At 40.1% G+C, this 19,012-nt stretch overlaps 1 protein-coding gene across 1 annotated transcript; it reads right to left on the reverse strand.

Moving 5' to 3' along the window:
• Positions 1-10,219: 10,219 nt before the first annotated feature.
• On the reverse strand, positions 10,220-17,132 carry NXNL2 (nucleoredoxin like 2). Its single transcript, XM_048292612.1, has 2 exons — positions 16,675-17,132; positions 10,220-10,741 (listed from the first exon to the last, which is right to left on the reverse strand). Exons 1-2 carry the CDS (start codon positions 16,974-16,976, stop codon positions 10,573-10,575), a joined length of 471 nt encoding a protein of 156 aa, XP_048148569.1. The 5' UTR covers positions 16,977-17,132; the 3' UTR covers positions 10,220-10,572.
• Between the last annotated feature and the right edge of the window lie 1,880 nt (positions 17,133-19,012).

Consider the following 19,012-nt stretch of genomic DNA (forward strand, 5'->3'; position numbering starts at 1 on the left):
ATCAACTTTTCTAACTGAAAACATTCTGAAGGCAGTATGGTTTTGTGAATTATCTGTAGACTCTTTACCACAATTGTACAATGAGCCTATAGCTGTAGTTTGGTAACCATTGGCTTAGGAATCAAATCACACCAGAATTTGTATTCAGGTCCTAGCATTGCTACAAAATTCACAGGCAACTTTTCCAGACACTTTCATTATGTCTTGTTTTCTCACTCAGTAAAATTAATATAGATCATATCAGCTGCTTCCCAGGACTGTTGGGATGACTGTTGTTTTGATAATGATGAAATCTGGGTGGATGTGACCAGAAAGGCACAGAGTGTCATTATTAGATTTTACCATCAAATAAACCCTTCCATTCAGAGTTAGATTTCAGCTGAATTTAAGGAAAGAAGACTAGGAAGTTTAAAAAACAGTCAATAACCAAAGGGCAAAGAAAGATTGTCACCTTTCGTTAAAGTAAGCATTTTTAAAAAGTACCTGGTTTAACAATCACAGAAAACAGGCAGATTCATCTACAAGAGAAAAAAGTCAAAACAAACAGTCATGCAGAAGAAAATAATTCTGCCTTTAGCTGCTGGCTTTCCTTCCCTGAAGCTGGGTAATGACATAGTCTGTCAAAATGTTTTAAAAAGCATGTCTTAACACTTTTGCTTGTGGAACTTTTAAGCATTTCCCTGTCTAGCTTATGGCTTTACGGATTCTGATATTTGGAAGGGAAGGCTTGTTTTACAAGACTAAACAAAAACATCAGTTGCTTCATTGGTTCTCATAATGGATCATTTTTCCTAGCAGGCAAACCCTCTTGTTTAATTCGAGTCTAGGAAACGAACCTTAAAAATCTGGCTTGGAATCTGCTGTTTTCTTGTGCTTACTAGTTTCTATTTGTGAATCTATTTGCTGGTTTTATACTAAAAACAATGCCTTTCCATTTATTTTTGCAGTTATGAGTCCTAAGACAAAAAGCATTCTGCTTCTTATTGTTGCTACTTCCATCAATTTTCCTTGCCGTTGTTTTACTCTATAGCAGCACAGCTCAAGATTTCCACTTGGTGCAAAATAATGCAAGAATATTGCTGCTCCACACTTGCAATATTCAATTATAAGAACCATAATATCTGAGCATGGTAATCAAAATGCTGATACTAGTACATTTTACATGGGAAATAATAGTTAATTTGCTGAAAAATAGGGGCTATTCTAAAATGATATTTTTTCTAAAATTATGGTTAATGTTTATGTAAATTGTACAAATGTTCTCAAAGAGAAGCAGGGTGTAAGCTGAGAAAATGGTGTCCCTGGAGATCAATGTAATGGTTGTGGTGAGATCAGTGCCAGGGAGAAATATAAATTTCTATGCTGTGCTGAAAATCTTTCTTCAATTATTTAAATATCATTTAAATCCTATTTTTAGAACTAAATTTAATTTAAATGGGCAATAGACCTTGCTCTAGCATAAGAGAGAATTTTTCTTCAAGCATCTGTCTGGTCTTATTTGGACATTTGTTCATTGCAAGGCATGTGTATGAACGGGATTTAGTTTTTCTCTGGATAAAATCACCTGCCTGAGACAATGGTGATGGGCTAACTTCCAAAACAGTCTCTGCAGTTTCAGACACACCTGTAACTGATAATGTGTTATCTCACCCTCTGAACTAGAAAGAAAAGAGGGGAGTGAATAAAAAATATTAAATGTTAAATTAATTTTAAATAGAAGCACTGTTTTATCATTGCTTTGATTTTATACACAGAAACATATTTCCTGCTATGATAAACTAGAAGGATGAGAAACCACTTGTATTCTCACTGGGATCAGACAGTTACCTTGTAGAGCATCAGGTCAGTGACATTGCTGAAATATTTTTCATCCAAAGACACAAACTAAAGACTGACAAGCAATTCTCAAGTTTATCATCAGTTTTAGGGGAGTCAAAGAAATTTGGACCTCCATGCAACCTTTCATGGAAAAAAGTACAATATCTCTTTAAAGAAGTGGTATTTTATCCTGGACAATCACTGCTGGGAAAAAAAACAGTCTGTGTTTCAAGGCTGTTAAAAACCTAGTGACATGTTTTTTGTGCCTTTTTAAAATTTCAGAAAGCGATAATAAGGTGCAAGTTGTGTGAGTCCATATTCTCTTTTCAGTAAAATAGATTTTTAAGCAAGAGTTTAATTTTTCAATACAAGCTCAAAGATAGAGGGATTCTTAGTGTGGTGTGTGTCAGGAATAAAATCAGTAAGAGTGGAACTTTGCTAAAATAACCTGATAAATATGAAGTCATAAGTGAGCCATGAAATCAGCATGGTAGAAAGATGACCAATTTTTTAAATTTATTTTTTTTAAAGTCACGTATTTATTAGCTGCTCTACCAACCTGGGCAACTGATATGAACTAGAAATGCTTATCTGCCTGATCAACATGCCTCTTTGCTTTCTTAGTTCTCAATCATTCATGGTCAATCATCAGTCGTTTAACATTTGTTTTCAAGGTCCTATAACAGCAATTTAAGTCTTAAAGCAGTACACTGTTGGATAGCTTAGTTTTTGTGTGCTTTAAGATGACGTCTTTCTGGGGAGGGCACTTGGTATCAAGTGATATAAATCACAGTTCTGCCTATTTAAATCAGACATATGTACACAGACCTTGAATTTTAAACTTAATTTTCCATCCTAACTTCCAGATCGTAACTCACTGGTCTAACTTTATATGTTCATTTTTTAAAAAGGAATCCGTTTTTCTTTTAACATGCATTGTAACTCACACTGAATACAAAGAAAGTCTGCTTGGTTTTCTCTTACTAATGCACGAAACTTTAGGAGATAGCATACTTCAGTACAAAATGGTAAGTAGAAGAGTGATAAATATGGATGACAAAAACTGGAGAAATAGGTGGAAAAATAAAGGTTTTATGCTGAAAACTGGCATGTGACTACTGCTTCAGGGCTAACCCTGGAGCATTAATTGACCCTGTGTTTAGTGAGCTGTGACGCCTGGTGAGCTTAAAACAGCCTTTTTCCTAACTCCTCGGGAACTGAGAATCTCTTCCCTAGATAAAATATTTAAGTGTTGAGAGGAAATCTGAGCATCTTATGACAGCTGAACAGGTAGGGTTTCCTAACATGGGCTTAGCACAGTGTAAGGAGAGGGAGGATGTAACAAATATAGTTTACAATCTTTTTGCTCCTTCACCTTCCCTAGAAAAGGACTAAGCCTGCCTCTTTGATGAGAATTCAAGTTTGGATTCTATTGCTGGACCCTGGCTTTTCTGTTCCATGCAGAAAGCACAGCCAATACAGAGGGGTGTGTCTGGTCCCTTCCTTCTTCACCCCTGCCCTTAGTTTGAGCTACTCTTGGCCTTTGGTCTTCAGCAAGAGATACCAGCCAGAAGGCCAGGTTAATAGAGCTCCCAGTTAATACACGTTCCCCCTGTCCTCTCTCCCTCCTAGTCAGGAGCAGCTGCAGATGGCTGTGCCTCTTGCTAGCTTGCATAACTCTCTAACACCCACTTGCTTACTCTGTTAAGTAGAAGAGACCCATCCATGTTCCACTTCAATAATAACCTGAGCTCTATCCAGCATGGTAATTACACCATGCTTCTGAAAGTCACAAGAATGCTTCTGGAAACATTGGATTACCTTCATGAAGTGCAGCTGGAGCGTAGCAACAAATTATTTGTCCATAAGTACAGTTTGTCAACAAGTACAGCTGAAAATAAACTGTGGCATAAGCAGACTGCACTTGACAGTCCCATCAAGTTCTTTTCTTTAAGCTCTCACAGATGAAACAAATACTTTCTAACACAGCTACTAGACATGTCTATTTTATACTGCATATTGTGTTTCGGCATCTGACCAGTAGATAAGAATGTTCTAGGATGAGATTGAAAATAAATACCTCAAACTAATGTCTTCCTCCAAAGGTCAAGTGCATCAGGACTTTTTAAAACACATCTGGTAAGCAGACTACGAAACACTGCTCAATTTGTGAGCAAGAAACATTCTGCATGGACACACAGAGTTGAGTTCACGTGGTCAGAAATTTCCAAGCTTAAAGTACAACAGAATGTAAATGACTAAGAGGTGACCTAGTCTATTGAACTTCTGTGCATTCTTACAAAAAATACCTGTCATACTGCAAACACACAGTCTACTTCACAGATTCTGGTCAGGCAGAAGGTTATTTCTACAGCTATAGAACAGAAGGGAGAAAGAGTTTCAGCTCTCTGTCAGTACAAACCAAGACATAACATTACTATGGTTTACATACATTTACAGCAGATACAAACTGCTCTGTGAAGGGATTTGATACATTAGGGCAGCAGCATCTCTGTAGAAGGGAATTGTGTTTCAACAGATGTATCCATTTCTTCCAGATAACCCAGAAACTGCATCCATGTGAACTCACATACCTCTGTCCAGCTTCTCCACCTCTCACTCATGATGCTGCTGTGCCCTTGACCCAATTTTGACCACACCAAGGCCTGCTTTCACATACCTGCCAGAAAGTTGTTTAGTTTTGGACATTGCTAGAAGATTCAAACAAAGTCGGTGCTTACTCTCTCAACTTGAGCAGAAAGTCAAAGGTTTGAAGTTTTATAATTTATTACCATCTAATTGAAGGGTTTGGAGGGGGTTTTGTTTTGGTCAATCTTGATCATTTCTAAAGAAAGTCATGCTATCTTGAATGCAAGATGACTGAAACAAATACAGTAGAATTTTACTGTCACAATCCCACACTTGTTCTGGCCAAGTCCCACCAACTTCAGACTTCTTTCATGGCATTAGAACTACTTCCACATCAAGCAGGTACTTTTGTCTTTCTTCTTTTCACATGTGGGATACTTCTGCCTTGGTCTCTGCAGCTGATCTCTCCCTCTGCACCACACACAGTAAAATCCTCCATGTAATCATATTCTTGTGTGACCTTAAATGTGCAATTGTTTGAATTTCTTTTGGAGGAGGTGATAATGTGTCAACTTCAAATATAAATGGAGATACTGTTAATGTGAATACTCTGCTGGTGATGGATGTTAATCAAAGTATCAATAAAAGCAGCATTCTTCATAAGCACAACTAGCTGCTGCACTTAATATGGATCCAGGGAACAGAGTATTTGTTTTTCAGAGTTGATAAGCAAGCCAGGACTGTGACCCCAGGATTCAATCAAGATCTCAACTCATTCCCCTTGCCTGCCCTTCAGGCTCTGCTCTCTTCACCAGATAGGACTACATGTGACGGCAGCTTTAGGAAGCTGTAGAGAGGAGGTATCTAGATGTAGACTGTGGAATTTTCTTTGGTGATGCCAACAAGATACAGGTGCATTCCAATGTACGTAGACTGCACTGGGTGACAAAATGTGTATGCAATGGCATTGCATCAGCACAATCTGGAGCTCCAGAGCACCCTTCAAACATCTCAGTCTTCAGAGATGGCATTCAAGGTGACATTATACTGGGAGAAACCAGGAGCAGAGAGACAGAGTCACTTGCACAATGAAATAGAGATTATAAACCCCAGTGTACCATTTGAGGCTGACAATACGGCTATTAATTTCCAAGTAAGAAATAAGCATAACCAGTAGATGGCTGCATTCATGAAACATGACTGAAAACATCCTCTTCTGTGCTTAAGCAGGCATGCTATCTGTTGAAGAGAGCTTAGGACTTTGGCAGTCCTGCTAGAAATCTGAGTGCCTTTCAAAACCAAACTGAATCTACTACCAAAGCAGTGAATCTCAGTAAATGGCCTTGTTCTGGGGCAAAGCCCCACCTACTCGAGTAAAATAACTTCCTTTGAAAATAATTTTGATTCAAGCATAACAATACTGGTAAATTTTATCTTTGCATGGGAAATGTGCCCTCATGTTATACTTGGAAAACCAGTAATCTCTGAACAATACGTCCTTTGAAGCCCTGTGCATGCACTTAAGATTGTTTGTACAAGAAGGATTGGGGAGGTTTAGCTACTGCCTATGCAAAATGGTTGTTTATTGTTCTAAGAATCTATTGATTTGTCAATGTCCTACAAATCCAAGTAGGCAGTTACTGGAACAGCTAGTACAAACATTTCCAGAAGAGTGCTTGTATCTATTTACAACCTGCCTACAAGTTTTGTTTATCTGTTTGAATTGTTAGGGCTCCCACCCCAGTTCCTGCCCAGAAAGGAGTCTACGTAGGAACACCCCTGTGCTATGTTACTTCAACTTCTCTTTGAAGTATTTCTTTGGGACTGTGCCACTATGTTTAAATGCAAGGGGTTTTGGATAGAAACAGCACCTTCCATAGCAACTTCTTCACCTGACACTGACAGCATTTCTTAATACTGGGGAATCACGAGATTGATCATTGAACTTCATCTAGAGAAATTTAAAAGACATTGAGGAGGTACGAGGCTTAAAACTGTTTCTGTTTGGTTTTGGTCATTTATAGGTCCATCTTCATAGAAACTGACAGAAAAAAATTTAGGGTTGCCCTTTTATGAATATTGCCTGCAGAGAAAACAGGTAACAGCTAGACTCTTACCTGCGTCTGGTCTTAACAGAAAACTCAGCTATACAAAAGGCAAAACCAGGCTGTGCACAGGGTAGAAGTGGCATGAAAAGTAAAAAAACCTGTCATGTATGTACCAGCTACTACTTGTGCTCTGAAGAACACCTCTTTGCAGTTAGATTTAACTCATGCTTCAGGAAGAGCTACTGATATTTTGTATGTACTTTCAGCTGAGAAGAAAAGTGAAAGATTCAGTTCATATTAAAAATGCTTATTAAGATATCATTACAACATTTCAAGGAATTTCCAAGTTACCTACTGTAGGTCTTTGTTCTTCAGCCCAAAATCTCATAATTGAAGGGTTTAGGTGAATAAACAGAGATTACCCCCCCCACACACACACCCCTCACCCATATTTAAGCACATATATATATATTTAAATACATAATAATACTATTAAAGTTTGACAACAGCAGCACTGGAGGAGGAAGAAGGAATGATTTTTGGGTAGCAGGGTGAAGAGTTACAGGAATAAGAGATTAACAGGGAGAGATGTTCATTGCCTTTCTGATAATGTTTATTTCATGTCCGAATCTGCCACCAGTCTGCTTTGCCTCTTCCTAAAATAAGAGAGTGTAAGGGACGGTCTGAAGATCCCTCATCTGCCTCACGATCATCGATGAGGACAGAGACTGAACACAGGAGTCCTGGCCTGGCTGAGGTGGGATGTCTGCCAAGAGTTGCCTATGGGTGTGCCCACTGGGAACTGGTACGCATTCCTGAGGAAATTAGTGCAGGTCGCAATGGACTGCGCCGTTCTTGCTGCCCAGGCGGGAAGGACTGCGCTGAAGCGGAAAGGAATGACCTGTCCTGTACGACCTGTCCTATACCAAAGCAACAGGCCCCATAACAATGGCTGTAGATTTCCCAACCTCTTGGCCAGTTGCCCCTCGCTTCTGAAAAGGACTATAAAGGGACTTTCTGAAATAACTGCGATGAGATCTCCCCACAGAAAGAAGATGAATCTATTGGCAGAAGGCCACGAGGACTTCGTCTCATCCGTTGGTAGCTATTCCCCCCTCTTTCTTCCTCTCTACTCTTTATCTCTCTCTCTCTCTCCTCTATCGCATTAGGTGTTGTGGGCACTTAATAAAGGTGCACTGTTCTGATTAAAACTGAAAACCCTTGTGTCCTTTTACACTCTGAGATCAATAAACGAACCATCACGACCCCCGCTTGTATTAGCAGATCGTGACAGAGAGTCACAGGAAAGCCTGCAGCACTCACCTGCAGCAAGTGTCCACAAGACTCAGGATGTTTATCAATTCACAAAGTATCAACTTACTTGCCGCTTTTCCTAGTGAAGTAATTCTCCATAAAGGCTACAACAAATCCACCGTTGGTTCTTACGCAATCTGAGCATATATTGATCCATAAATCATTTAGTAATAATGGACAATATCTTGTCCAGCGGAATAAGGAAGGATGCTCCTCCTCTTAACTTTACTTGCTTTTTAGCTGACTCCTTTAAGAGCGTGCAGCATCAACCAGTATGACTATGCTACAGTCTATCATTGTATTTGAAAAATGAGGTTTTCTTCCCCCCTCCACTGAAAATGTACTAGTATTCACTAATATTCAAGGTAACTGTGGCTAAAGATAGAGGGTAGAAAGCCATCAATGAACTGAGAAATAATTTAAGAAAGTTAAAGGGACAACCCTGTACATTTAAAGATTAGTACACTGGTAAGTTCCATTTCTAATGGACACACATTCCAAGTAATAGTAGTCCTTACAGCTGACCCACTAACACTTGCTTCTTTAATTTCACAAGGTATTGCTAATAAGAATATATTTTCCACTACCCTGTACTTCTTTCAGGCCAAACATGGATTATTTTAGCACTGATGAGGGAAACAAATTTTCTGATCTTCCAAACACTGATGCGCAAAACCAACACTCCTTATCAAAGTCACACCAAGCATTTTGTAAAGTATCTATCTTTGTTTCATCATTATGAATTCCTAGCTGAATTTTGCTTGGAACCCGTGTTATTCAGTTGGTGTCAATTATTCAAAAGGCCTATCTCCATCTCTGTTATAAAATACTGAGTTCTTTCATGTATGTGCATATAGACAAAGAATGGACCAAGCTGTCTTGGCTGAAATAATACCTGATACCTGGTAATAGGGTGCAGTGGATACTTTTGCTATATGAATTATTCCACATTCAGGTAACATATCTTAAAACTTTTTGAAACATTTCTATTATTCTTTTCTCATCTTATATTTGAAATGTATCTGCCATTAGGTGGTTTCAGAACAGCAGGCAGTGCTTACATCTCGCACAAAAAATTCACCAAGGAGCTTAACATTCATTAGGAAAGAAGTTGAATACTACTTATGAGATGGCAAAAATTAGAAATTGTCTGTGGTATACCCAGATGTAATTTTAAAAATAGCCAAAAGGTGCTCAGAACTCACAACCCTGCTGAGCACTTTCTAGAGCTATTATTTTTCATTTCAGAATCAGTTTACTTTTTTGACCTATTGTGAAGTACATATGACTTTTTACATGCCCACTATCCAGAGAATTATTTTCCTCCATTACAAGAAAAGGTCACAGGTTTGTTATTAAATGATACAATTATTCACACACATTAAATTTCAGACCCTCTTTGTTAAGTTTTCTCATGGTAAGGCAAGTGTACCTCAACGAACAAGGGAGACAGTCATGGATAGGGTCAGTAAGGCAATGACTGCAGACAAGACACAGCAATCAACAAAACAAGGCTGAAGTGGTAACCCTTCAAGCACAGGCATGCAAAGAAATGTCTGTAGAACAACCACATTCTGAGGAAGCAGCACTCCTGGGTGCCTCACTGAAATGCTCTGCACTAACACACATAGCCCAAGGGACAGACAGGAAGTCAGAATTCTGGGTGCAGTTAGAGGGCTGTGCCCCTCTTGGGATCACAAAGATTTGGTGGGACGTACCCACAACTGGCGTGCTACAATCGGTGGACACAGGCTCTTTTTCTCCAAATTGAGCACACCAGACTTCAAGTGTTATTAACCTAAGTGCTTGCAACTGGACCAACAATAACTCTGTTGTAGTCTTTAAATTCTAATCAACAAACATTTGGTTTGCATGGGAAGTGGGGGTTTTTTTTGGCTCATTAATTGCATGGATGTCTGGGCTGGGACCCCAACCATGAAGAGACAGCAAATCAGGCTGTGCTTTAGACACAACATGAGGATTCATCAGAGAGATCTGGGATAATTTTCCACGTTTGCTTCTACGTATTTTGGCAAAAGAAGAGATGGAAAAGAGTTTCTTCTTAACCTGACCTGATGTCAACTTGAGAGCTAACATCACAGAACCGTAGAATGGCTTGTGTTAGAAAGGACCTTAAAGATCATCTAGTTCCAATCCTAAAATTAGCTTATAGGGCCAAGTTTTAAAATCCAGGGGTAAGGAAAACTAAGCAGGACTATAAATAAATATAAATAAAGTCCACAAAAAGTAAAATAAAATAGAAGAATACTTCTTCAGTACTGACAAACAAATCTGTTCTATTTAAAAGTCATGACATTTTTTGATTATCTTGTTAAGGTAGATATGAAAAATACAGGAGACATATTTCATAAACAGTAATTTATTGAAGCAAACAATTTCATTTTCTTAATAAAATGTGCTAATGACCTGGAAAAAAAAGTCATCAAATAAATAGGTTTTTTGCATTTATTTTACAGTGTTGACTTTGCAAAGTTAGTGTTTGCATAGATTTCACAGGTTCCTATTATTACTGTCTAAACAGGCTATTCCTCTGAAGTCCTTCAGTATTATTTGGAATGCTTTGGTTCATACTAAATACAGTAGAGATAGAACAATACAAATATAACAGTAATTGCATTTTATGACACTGGAATAACTGGTCTTCAAGTCAAACCCAAAATCTGTTTACAAGCAAAGATAAATAAACAAGTCATACCTTTCTCATTCTGAACAAAGCAAGAGTCTTTTCAGAGCTCTACCAAGTTTTCCATGATGCCTTTTCTTGCTTTTATTTGTCAACATTTTAGCTAGAAAAATTCTGAAAGATATCTGCACCCGCAAGCCAGTTCCGGAAACAGGATAGCCCTTTGTCCCTGATCTGTTTTCTTCCCTTGTCAGTAATGACTTCTCCAGTTTGTTTCACAATCACCAGCTTAGGAATTGCTGTTATGTTGTATTTCTTCTTCAGATCACTGAAAGGAAAAAATTTAAAAATAAAACACACCATTAGGAACAATTTAAGAAAGCTCCTAGTCTCTTATGAAGGCTGCTCTGGCCAGGACACATGGGAGAGCAGAAGTGATAAGTGCCTGGGCTTCCTCAGAGTTTGAGGCAGAGCATTGGGTAGTGTAGGGAGATGAACAAGGCTGCAGTTGGGAGCCTACATAGTGAAACACAGCTCTGGGAGTTCAGAGAGTTGCAGCATCCTTCCTGTAACTGCTCTTCACTGCTGCCTGCAGTGTCCACAGGAAAAGGAATCCATAGATTCCTTTACTAGCTCTGATGAGATGTCTTCTGGGCTCTTTTCACAGGACAGGAGAAGAATCTCACTTAGATTAGCATTTGACATTCATTCCCCTAAAAATACGCTCAAGCGTCCCATAGTGCTACTTCCTGCAATCACCATTAAACCATGATGCATAATCTTTTTGTGTAAATGGAAGAGACTGAAGATATTCCTTAAACTCTCTCAATGAAACAGAACTTCTACATGCAGAAAAGTGAGCAATCAAAATATTTGGAATAATAGCCACCCACCTATGTTGCCAAAGAATAAAATTTCAACTCCTCCTCTGCACCTTTAGAAGAACCAGAGGATAGACACAAAACAAGCAATAACAGAATATCCAGATTCCAAAATATTAACAACATCTCTCTCAAAACATATTTTAAATACTAAGTGGAAATATCCTGCCTGAGCGCCATCACCACAAGCAAGAGCATTTGCTGTATGAAGTTCAAATGCCAAAGAAATTTGAGGAGAAAAAGAATGTAGATGTTGTTAAAAATACATGACACTAATATATAGACATTCTCAGTGATTTCCTGGGGGAAAAAAAAGGAGTCAAAAATATAGAAAATAAGACTTAAGTGACATACTGACCCAGACAAGGCATTCCTGAAATGTACCTTCCTTCTGTATTTTTCCTTAAGACAATAAAAATAAACAGGTGGAGGACACTGCTCTGCCGTTACATTGGCTGAGCAGTAATGCAGGAAAACTATGGAAGCAGCTATAATAAGGTATGGAAACAGGTTTGCTTTCTCAGTGAATTGTGAAATACAAGCAATCAACCAACAATCCCCATAGACCTTTCAGAAATCTTCTAAAACAGGAGAAAACAAAACATTCCAAAGCAAGTTCAGTAGAAGCCATGTAAAACTGCTATCACCTCATACCACCTGAATGACAAACAAGATGGGTGGAAGACTTTTTTTATTGGTTCAGTGCACAATAAACACAATTGTAGCAATCAGAGACAAAACACTAGGAGACTGAAGGTAATTTTCTATGGAGACAGGAATCTTACACTTTGCTTTCCTAAGGGGATGCATACATCCAGCCCAACACAGCACTTTGTTCAAACAGCCTTAGGGCTGAAGGTTGTTTGTATCAAACCAGACTGAATCATGCACAAATTTGTGTGCGAATTGCAAGATGGGTGGACCTGAAGAAGGCTCAGAAAGAGTTCTGCAGACAATACTTCTTAATCACTGTGTACATGTGACAGGTGATTACAAAAATGACTTCTTAAAACTTATTAAGATCATTTTCTCTGATAGGGATGTAAAATCCCATGGCTCACCTGTACGAACGACACACACATGCCATGGGACTAACTCCGACAACAACTCATTATATCATTAATCCATAAACAGAAATATCATGTCCTTCAAAGGCAAATTCAACTCTCCTACAGTAAAATACAGTGATTTAAATAATGACATTGTTAGTTGCTTGGCTACTCCCACTTAAGAGTAAAGGTGTATACTGTGTCTTACTGACTAGAAAAATCTAACACGCAAACAGAGAAAGCAGAAGGGGAAGCTATAAAAAATAAGATAGCTATAGAAGCCTGAGTAACCTTTGTACAAACACAGGGAATCTTTTAGCCAAATCCTTTGAGGTATCAGACCTTGACCATCAAGGCTTGAAGACAAAAGGTCAACCTACATTTGCACGTGAAATACCAAAAATATGACATTAAGATTGAGGGAAACTGGAAGTCATAGCTATTGCTAGATCTTTTGATTCTTATGAGAAGGCTGGATGAAAGTTTCTGAGAGCACAGATTTTATATTTGTAGATAATACTGACAATAGCTGGGAGCTAGTTTTCTTCACAGCAGCTCGCATGGTAGGTACCAAAACAGCACTGATAACACACCAGTGTTTCGGCTATTTCTGAGCAGTGCTTACACAGTACCAGTGCCTTTTCTATTTCTCATGCCACCACACCAGTGAGTGGGCTGGTGGTTCACAAGAATCTGTGAGGAGACACAGCTGGGACAGCTGATCTCAAATGATCAAAGGATGTTCCATACCATAAAACACTGTAAAAGCTGAAGAAAGAAGGGGGAAGGGACGAGCATTCAGAGCCAGGACATTTTCCTATTTTCCTTCCCATGGAACCATTACATGATGAAGCCCCGCTGTGGTGGAAACTGTTAAACATCTGTCAGTGAATGGCAAGTAGTGAATGAATTCCATATCTTGCTTTGCCTGTGTATCTTCACCTTTGCTTTATGTATTAAACTGTCTTTATTTCAACCCCTAAGTGTTCTCATTTTCACTGTTCACATTCTCTACCCCATTCCATGGGGGCAGGGAGTGACCCAGCAGCTGTCTTGGGCCTGACTGCCTACCCAGGCTGACTCACAAGACAAGTGAGTATTTTTGTGTAAGGGTTTAAGTTCTATAGGCAAGAGGGTTCTTGAGATGTAGACAACACAGGGCAGATTTAATATAATCATGGGAACACAGATGGTAAATTTTATACACATGTGTAATGGGGTATCTGACAACATTTGAATTATAACAGCTTTCACTTGGAAATGCTGTCACTTGAAAGTGATGGACATCTTGCTCATCTGCTTCTAGCAGTATGACCTGTACTACACAGCTGTAAGTGTTTTCTTTTAGCTGTGAAATTTCGGCATTGTTAAATCTTAGTCGCGTAAGCATGCACGTCAGATGGCTGGGATTCAATTTTAAAGTGTCTGCTGAGATTTTGCAATAGCAGTCTAAAAAGTGTAAGAACTAAGCAATCGCTCTTAACCGCTCAGACGCTTAACATTCTTCTGCCTTTGTTTTTTAACACCTCATCCTCCCCAATGTTTCTGCCCGAGCCAACCCACCCTCATACATAAAGCTTCTTTTTATTTTCCTTTTTCAGGCATTGTCTGTGATTCTAATTTTTACTGAGCTGTACAGGCCACGGACTCAGTAAATACCTGCCTACCTGGAAGCCTGCAAGATCTACTGCGCACAGCAGGCACCCTCACAAAAAATGGTGCCTTCCACCACAGGGTTCAGTACAAACACAGCAGTATGTCTTTGTGTACCATTATTAAAACATCAGTCCTATTTACCAGCACTTGCTGTTGACATGTTCTGTCCTACACCTGCTTTTCCTCTCTATTACCCTCTTTCTCTTCCAAGTGCTCACTTCCTACCAGACTTTCTTTACACCCCACTTCAAGAATCAAAATCCTGTCAGGCAACAAATAAATTTATATTAACCTGCAGACAGCAAAAGAATCAGGAGCAATATTTCCTATTAGTCATGCCACAGACCACATGAAGTAGTCCCACCGCTGGGACTGACAGCATAGAAGAGTCTGGAGATCCTGCTTTGAATTCAGTATTTTGCTTCTCTGAAGGTAGGCATAACAGTGCAGTGTTACACTTCATACACTACAAGTAGGAATGCTGGCTATTTCTTAAGACAAAATTCATCACCAAGAAAATCCATGCTTCCGTTGTTGAAAAGCATTTTAGATGGCATACTTAAAATTGCCTCTGCTGTGTCTAGAAGAGACATCAATCTACGCTGCAATTATGTATCTTAAACACTGAAGCCACCAGCTAGGATATTTTAACCTCACTGGACATACAGAAATGCTTTCTTGAGACATCCAAAACACCAATAACCAATTCAATTAATTGCAGTGGAACTTTAAAAATATTAATACGTTAATAAATATTAATAACAAAATTATTATTTTTTAAATCCAATTTTAAAAATTATATTAATTAGAACTAGTATCTAGCCAGAATTATAGTTTGATTTAGTGAATACACATCCATCTGCTCTAAGTCTACAATGATTCACCAGTACCCCTGACCCCAAACTACCAGTTAATCCAACCTAGGCACCTTGAACAGCTCCACACAGCCCTTTATTGTTACACGCAACAAACACAACTTCAAAAACATTGCCTTTTCATATCCCTCTGCACTTTGTTCTTCAGTAAGCCACTGTGATCTCACAGTCATCTGGCAGGACAAGCCATGCTTCTCTACAGTACTCTGAAGGACATTACAGGATGCCACAGAAAAGCCAATTAAACTATCTCTTTGCCTCCACTCTGCATGACTTGAGCAAGAGCAGTCAGAAATAGACCTCTAATCCACAGAGGATGAAGCTGTAAGCGCATTTCTGTGGGCCATGCTGAACAGCTGGCTGGGTACAGGGACTTCAAGTGCTACATTTCCATCAGGAAACTTGCCTGCATTCTATTATGATTAGTAGATATCAAATACAATTACTGCCTGGGAAGATTGTGGAGAACTACAGAAAGCAATATTTAAACCAGTGGAAACTGTCATTAAAAAGGCCTAACATCAACTGCCAGCTGACATCCAGGAATGAGCCAAGAAAGGACGAAATTGTTCCTGGCTTCAAGTCATTTGCTCTTGAGGTTGTCAAAGTGCACTGAAAAAACAAGAGTAGCAAAGGTGCTTCCTGTTGAGTGAGCTGCTGGGGTGTTACACACTAGGGTGTTAGTAGAACACTGGGATGGATCTAGAGTTAAAAGGAAAGCTAGAAATTACTAGAAGCACTAGAATAGAGTTCTTTATTAGAAAAATTAATTTAGCTGCAAGTTTTTTTACCCAATCTACATTTAAAATTTGCATTACCTCCTTGACTTTGATAGAAAAAAAATTTTCCACAATCTACTTATTTAAAGAGGGGGGGAAAAATCCCTTTACCAGTATTTACGTGTATTTCAAGTCTCCAGTTACAGTACAGGAATTTCAGTAACCCTGAATATCTTACTTGTGCTCCTGTAATCCCAGTCTATTCTTATAGGAGATAAATCAGACTCCTGTAAGTCTACCAAATGAGTCTGCACCCTTGACCTAGGTCATCAAAACACTTCTTGGTATTATCCTTCACCCCGTTACTTACACACAGTCATGTCCTTTCCTTTTGCTGTTTTCATGAGTAAGCTGCCTACAGGAATCTCTCTTTGGAAACTGAGCAGCACAGGAATTTTACACCCCAGCTACCAGGTGCAATATGCCACCGCTAAACTCCAGCTGATGTTGTGTCTGTCTGAAATTCTTCACAGTTTGCTCTGCTCTGCTTCAAGTAGTTCAGTTACAAGTCTTGCCTTTTTCCCAGAGCACTAACCTAGACAATGCAGAACAACCTTCGTAACAAATACCGCCGTGCTGAAAAGCAATCACTTGATCCTCTTCTAATTTTACCTCACTATTCATGTCATCTCGTCAACACTTGGCGTCTTAACTAACTCTTCTTCAAAGATCTTTTAGTTTCCAAATGAAGTGCGCAAAACCGCGTTCTTTACATACGGGACGGGCTAAAGCCAAGTGAGCAAGCTGTCACAGCGTGCGGCAGCCTGCAGCAGCCGCGGCTCGGGGCGGGGCACGGCCGGGAGAGGCTGCAGCCTGGGCTCCAGGGACTTCAGCGGGAAGGCAGGCGCGAGCTAAGGGGCAGAGGTGGAGGTCCCGGGGAGCCTTCATATCAGGGACTTCCTTGTTACCGCACACGGCTATTCAGGTGCGCCCCCGCCCGCCCTCTTCGGGGGCAGGGGTGCCGGCCGTGCGCTCCCCGAGGGGCCGGACCGCCCGGGCGGCGATGGCCGTCGGTACTCACTGCTTGTAGGGGTCGTGGAAGGGCAGGGCCAGCCAGTCTCCGTGCATGGCGTGCATGTAGCCCACCATCTCCTCGGCGCTGTGGTCGGAGGAGATGAAGACGACCTCGAAGGGGGCTGGGGGGTCGGTCTCCTCCAACAGCTCCGTGTAGAAGTCGCAGAGGACGGGGGTGAAGTCGCGGCACGGCGAGCACCAGCCGGCAGAGAAGTACAAGCCCACGACCTTGTTCTGCAGAGCCTCCTCGGGGTCCACGCTGCGGCCATCCTTGCTGACCAGGAGCCGCCCGCTGAACACATCCACCATGCTGGCACCGCCGGACCCGCGACGGGCACGGCGGGGGCTGCGAGCCCGAGCGCTCCCCAGGCGCGGCCCCGCACTCCGCACCCACCCTCCTTGCCCCTGCTGCCAGCTCGGCCGGGGCAGCGGCTCAGCGACACACCGCGACACCGCCACCCTCCCATGGCCCCGCCGCCGCTGCCTTTATAGCCCCGCCACCGCCCGGGCCCGCCCAGCGCCCGGGGCAGCTGAGGAGACGCGGCCTCTTCTCCCTGCTCCTCGGAGCGCCGAGTCGGCTTTCTGTCGAAGCAAGACTTGCTGAAGATGTCGAACTTCCAATAAATGTAAACAGTAATCGCGTGCGCCGGGCCCCTTCAGCTTGCCAAGGAGCTCACCGTCTCTCCCCTGAAGGTCTCATCACAAGTCTTGGTCAGTTTTGGCAATAAACTTTTTATTATCAGATGTCCAGCACTTTTTTTTTTAGCATGGAGAATTATCTGAATTGTGGATAGAAGGGGCTGTCTATTCTCTGTCCAAGTAGATAAGAGGAATTCTCATTTTATTCCAGTGCACTTATAATGTGTTTGGGTTGAATAATGCTTTTTTCCTCCAGCTGATATTGAGTTAGGAATTAATAAAAATTATATTACAAACATATCTTTTTTCTGCCTAAAGCAACCTGCAAAAACGGATATGAAAGATGATTTGGCAGCAGGGGTATTAAATTACAGTTTAATTAAAGGGTCACGATAGGGTGATAATCAAACCTGATACATTGTCTCCTTTTCCTGACTTGCACAATACCCAATTAAAAAGAGAATTTATCTTAAAAAAATTATCAGTATCCCCCAAAATAAATTCTAGTGTTTATAATGGCTACTTCAAGTGTCTAATGAAGCTAGCTTAAAAATATTTCACATTAAAACTGTGTGCACAAATGCATTCTAGGTTTTTACTCTTCAGTTGTTCTCCTGTTTTAATCTGCAGCCTCTCCAAAAATCTGTCAGTTTTACTTATGGAAAAGATAAAATTGTGATGAGTATATATTATATTTTAAATACTGAACACTAGAATGGAATGGATATTGGTCATGACGAGTGCTTGGTTGGGTAAATTGCAACCAAGTTCATAGTGAAATTAAAGACCAATTTCTACATCTGATCATCTTCTGACCATATAGTATGAACAGTAAGAACAGTGATACTTGAAGTCAAGAATTCCAATTTGAATTTGTATAGGAATGGACCAAGCACAAGTATTCTCCGACACGTGTATTTTCTTTTGAGGTCTTTTTGAAACATGCTTTTTTTCCATTGACTTGACACAAAATTTTTGTTTATTTACGTTCTGTCGTGAGTGGAAAAAAACAAGGTATCATTTTAAATATTTGAATGTGTGAGAGAATGCCCAAAGATGAACCTCAGAAGTAACACAGCAATCTTATGGGTGTTTTAGTAGGCTCATCAGAACTAGTTGCAGGGTCACTTTGGATTGGGAGATGCATTCCTGCCATTTCTCTTACCCTTTTTGCCTTTTATTATTAAGATATACTGCTAATTAAAATACCATTTGCTTCTTGTGCAAAAGTTCACACATTTAAAAGAAAATAGTTCAGTCATCATTATTTTTGAAGAGATTCTTTTACATTAATCTTTATAAAGCAGGCGTTTTTATTTACATCCAACTATATCTGGACTAATATGTTACTACAATTCTGATATTCTACTGGAAAACCTAAAAGAATTGTTTAGGTGTTAAAGAAGTGGCTTTTATTCAATACAGTATTTCTCCATTTTCACAGAGAGTTAAGCTATGCTGTTTTCAAACCCAGATACTCATCTGCTTCCAATACAGAAGTGACATTAAAACAACGTAGTCCTCCCATCTGTCATATCTCCCATCAATCCTTTCTCCAAATCTTAAATGCTGTTTTGTGCAGTTCCCCCTTCAGAATGCCTCCTGATGTCAAAAGTAGAAGACAAAAGGAGCTGTGAAGTTTGCCTGTTCTTAAAATAGTACAGGTGAGAAATTAGGCTTACCTGAGTCTTTGATGTGCCATATGG

This window comes from Corvus hawaiiensis, chromosome Z (assembly GCF_020740725.1).
Source record: "Corvus hawaiiensis isolate bCorHaw1 chromosome Z, bCorHaw1.pri.cur, whole genome shotgun sequence".
NCBI classification, from domain to species: domain Eukaryota; kingdom Metazoa; phylum Chordata; class Aves; order Passeriformes; family Corvidae; genus Corvus; species Corvus hawaiiensis.